We start from the raw sequence: 4,442 nt of genomic DNA, 5'->3' as shown, positions 1-4,442 counted from the left end.
CATGCTTATTAACTTCAGTACTCACAAGCTTCTTAGCTTTATTACTTAGATGCTTGTCCATGCTCCCACAGGCATGTATTTGGGCGTGCATATGCCTTCAATCCCTCCCTCAACCAAATACATGCAACACTGGTTTATGATGCGAGTGAGTCCCTTCAGCAGCCCATTGCTCCGCCTCTGGACTCAGTTCCAGCCAGAAGATAGTGCCTACAATGCAGCGAGGGATCAGCCCCACAGTTCAGCAGAAAGTCGCCAAGTTCAGAGGAGTTTCTACTCAGCTGCAGAATAGCAATTGAAGGCTCAATTTGAGGTTCTGATTCAGCTTTGGGCTCCAGGCACCCCAACATCAATTATTCAGTAGCCCGCACGATACGTTATGTATCTATTTTGTATTCAGTTAATGATGTGTGCCATCAGTTATAAGCAGTACACTATGTACAATGCAACCAAAGATCTCATGTCTCCTATGTGATTGAGTTCTCTTGTTTGCACGCATTCATGCACACACAGTTAGTACGCTTCCACGCAACATAAGTAGCATGCCACATCGTATTCTGAGTAGGGCATGACAATAAGTCCCCGTATATTACATGTCTTGACTTTTAATGTCGGAATATGTATACATAAATTCAAAGTTTGCAGTTCTGAAGTCCAAAATTCTACAATAAAATTAAAAGAGAGAAACGTAAGAGAAGAAAATTAAACGAGCTAACAAAATTGGAAACAGAAAAGGTAGTGACCTTGCTTTTAAAACATCTTTCCTCCCAATTCTCATACACATAGGGATGTTAGTCTCATAATGGTTTCCTACTCTACCTTTCGCTTTCTACCCTTTCTTTTTCCCAGAGCACCTGCTGCCTCCTCTGGATACACATCGTGCATTATCCTTTGTAGTGCAGTCAACTCTTGCACCTCAACATTCTCTGCCTCCAAAATGCTCATGGGCTCCGGTGATTCTCGAAGCACTAATTGGAGCACTTCCATATATTCATCTAGGCACTGGACTTCATCCAAACTCTCCACTGTAAACGTGACGACATCAACTGTCTCTTTTACCAACTGTGTCTTCATTTCTTTCTTGGATCTTTCTTTTTCTTTTGGAGAATCTTCCGTGGATGCTTCTATGCTGCTCTCAGGAATCGTCTGCCCCACATGTAACAAAATCAAAACATTAGGCGCAGCCTTCCCCTGAAGAAAGAGTCTCCTCTGATAATTGTGCATGTGATTTAGGGTGTCTTGCGGATTAACCACATTTTTCCTGTTTCTGACTTGGATTGCTATGCAACCTATGCAGTTGTCATCACCAATGTCATATTCTCCCTTATGATTAGGCAACACAAAAGGTATGATGAGATCATATGCCTCCTGCCCTTTATTGCATATCATGGCCCCACAATTCCTTATAAAAGTCTTGAGAACGTCAATTGAAGGGTATCCACCATAAAAGCGATAAAATGCATTGAAAAACACACGTGCTTTTTTCAGATGGCCTGACTTTGTGAACCCATTCCAGTTCCTCAAGAAAGCTTGAAGAAACTCTTCCAGCCCTTGAGGAGTAGAGAAATCATTCCAGTTCTGTAAACTGTCCATGGCATCAAGTAGTAAAAACCGTGCTGCTAGCTCTCCTCTTTCTCCTGCACTTGCAATGCCGTTCAGGAGTAGAGAGTTTAAATGTCGAAGTTGTTTAGTAACCAAGACTTCACTGTGCAGAACCTGTGCTGCTGCTTCAGCTAAAACAGGTTCAGGTAGCGCATGGGTAAGCACATAATCTCTAGCTGCTGATGTATGCAGACAGATGCGCATATGTGATGCAACCAGCTCTTGAGCAACCATTGACCGTGGGCAAACATCTACACCTATTCGACGGCCAAGAAACACTAATGACATATCTCGAGACTTCAGCTTTTCTTGCCCCTGCACTGACTTTACTTCTAGCCCTCCAAGAAGCTTGACTTTTGCCAGATTTACCAATTCTTGTGTATTGTGACCTTCCAGAAAAGCAGCCCACAATGGCCTGCCACGAACGAGAAAACGTTCTGGTTCTGCAGCCTCGTTCAGAGTGGTGGGTTGTGATGTAGCAAGTATATTAAACGTGGGCATTCTTGATAACGGCCCAAAAAGTTGCTTGAGACCGATCCTCACTTTAGCACTTGGGTCCTCCCTATTCACCTCCCTATTCACAGGGGTAAAATTGCTCACCCTTGCAGTTGTATCAATAAACAACACAAACGATCCCATGCGTTGAGCCGCATTAACCTTGAGAGGCAGCTCTGCGCAGGCTCTTCTAAAAACAATAAAGCTTCTCTCTCCTGTACCATGGGCTTGAGTAAGAAGCTCCCTGGCTTCGTCTATCACGAACAAAAACTGAACACCAGATTTTTTGAGGGACTTTTCGAATTTGTTCCAAACAGCAAAACATGCAAGCTTCATCTCGTCCGAAGAGCACTCTGGTCGCTCTAAAAGTCTGTCTAGTATGCCACCATAGTCCTTGGTCTGCTGTCTGTGAAACAGCTCGCCTCTATCTGGAAACGTTTCTTCGTTGGCCAACCAATCAAAGCAGGCCCGGAAGATGGCGAAAGCCTGCTCAAATTTGGTCATCGTCACAAAGCGCTGTCTCAATTGTGGATGCGAGGGAGGGTACCCTGTAGATGTGGGTTGAAGCAACGAGAAATAGAATACCACCATTCCGCTAGCAGCACGTGCAACCTCTTTCATTAACCTAGACTTTCCCCAGCCGCTAGACTGGACTATTGGAGCGCACGGGGCATACCACGTCTTGGTATCTTGAGCCCAGTTTATAAAACACCGATCGATATACTGCTGAACATAGGAGACAACGAAGCCGTCTGGGTCCTCATATTGTCTGTCGAAGGCCTTTTCGAGAAGATCCAGCTCGGTTGGAGAAAGACCCTGGGCGGGAGCGTCGGCTTTAGCATCGTCAATGGCAAACAAGCTCTCTATGATCCGTTGCATCCGTTCTTCTCTGTTGTGAGCCGCAAAGATATGCTGTAACGTCTGTGGAGGAAAATTAAAAACTCTGTCCATCAAAATCCCAACCCTTTCTTCAGAGAGGGTGCCCCCACTGGCGACCACAGCACTAATGATTCGAAAACGACGGACATTGTCCGAAGTCAGAATCTCCGAAGGATCAAAGGCAACGGTGTGCTTGCACTTGTCCCAGCCCTCCTGTAAGCGCTGCCGGTCGTCGCCCATGCTTTTTCAGAAGAGGCTCTTGAAGATGTCTTTGTTGATGTATGTTCTAGCCTACCCTCCGAGGGAATAATATGTGACCCATACATCGTTGGAGATGTGCAAATGATTTGTTACATCTTCTGTTGTTATGCTCTTGAAGTCCCCCAATACGCAAGTCAGAGTTTGTGGAGGATTTTTTGCTAGTGGTGGCTTGTAAATATTTTTCTCTGACTTTCCGTTTCGAATATCGTCAACAAACATCGAATGCCATCCTTGAAGACTATAGTATTCCTCTTGGTCGATTTTGTGCGATAGATCATAGACCCACTTGGTCCATTGTCCATGCCGATTCTGTCCATAGACGCTCCATTTCATTGATGATGCCTCGGTCCATCTTTATGTGTTTTAGCTCAAATTTTTCTAATAAGAATAGATTGTTTGGGTCATGGATTCTAGATAGTGTTGTGTAGTATTAACCGGAAATGTAATCGAGACCAGAGGCTATAGACTAAGTATGGCGACGCTCAAAGGCCATAGAGAAGAGGAGAGCATGAGGGCGAAGGGATGACATAGGGGTGAAAAAGGAATTAGAAGGGGAGGGAAGGAAAAGGGAGACTATGACACAAGGGGAAAGGGAGAGGGGGAAGAGAAGCATGAACATGATAGGAGGAGGAATGTTGAGATGTAGACATCAAGGGAAGTGATCCATACTTTATTGGAAAGAAGGGATGAAAGGGAAATATCAAAATACTAGCTAGGTGGCTTTACAAGAATGAGCGTGTCTCATCAAGGAATAGCCCCTTCCTTTTATAGCCAAAAAGGGGGGGTCTCTCCACATTAATGTCTCCTCCCACATGCATGGTGTGGGTGGAAAAGTCTCCCATGTGGGCTAGGTGGGTACGTACTCTCAATTGTGTGCGACAACCCTTTGCCTCAATTTTCCACATAAATCAAGCCCCATATCTCAAGTCTATGATACTCCCTTGGTCTCTTTCCAATTTTATAATATGTTCAAACCTCTAGGAGGACAAGTGGAGGGTTGGCACAAGGAATCTTGCCACCTCATCCTACTTTCCCCATTATTTAACTAGCTCTCTTTGTCCTTCTATACCTCCCCCACATGAGCCTATCTCATATGGAGGGAATAACTCAATATAATAGCCATCTCCACCCATTTTATATTGCTTCTCCCATGGACTTTGAGCCATATCTCACTTAATGCATCCTAGGTGGAGAGGTGGCACATGGAG

At 44.7% G+C, this 4,442-nt stretch overlaps 1 protein-coding gene across 1 annotated transcript; it reads right to left on the bottom strand.

Moving 5' to 3' along the window:
• Positions 1–477: 477 nt before the first annotated feature.
• LOC147883542 (uncharacterized) lies at positions 478–3,227 on the bottom strand. The gene has a single exon (XM_087400120.1). The coding sequence runs from the start codon at positions 3,211–3,213 to the stop codon at positions 808–810; it is 2,406 nt and encodes an 801-aa protein (XP_087256246.1). The 5' UTR covers positions 3,214–3,227; the 3' UTR covers positions 478–807.
• Positions 3,228–4,442: the final 1,215 nt, after the last annotated feature.

The sequence above is a fragment of the Dipteris shenzhenensis genome, chromosome 28 (genome assembly GCF_047967505.1).
Source record: "Dipteris shenzhenensis isolate YYH24624 ecotype China chromosome 28, Dip_SZ_1.0, whole genome shotgun sequence".
Classification (NCBI taxonomy): Eukaryota; Viridiplantae; Streptophyta; class Polypodiopsida; order Gleicheniales; family Dipteridaceae; genus Dipteris; species Dipteris shenzhenensis.
This window is presented reverse-complemented; position numbering and strand designations above follow the sequence as displayed.

What these genes read in the sequence shown, in the direction of transcription:
- LOC147883542 (XM_087400120.1), bottom strand. Translation starts at nt 3,213, where the DNA reads ATGGGCGACGACCGGCAGCGCTTACAGGAGGGCTGGGACAAGTGCAAG.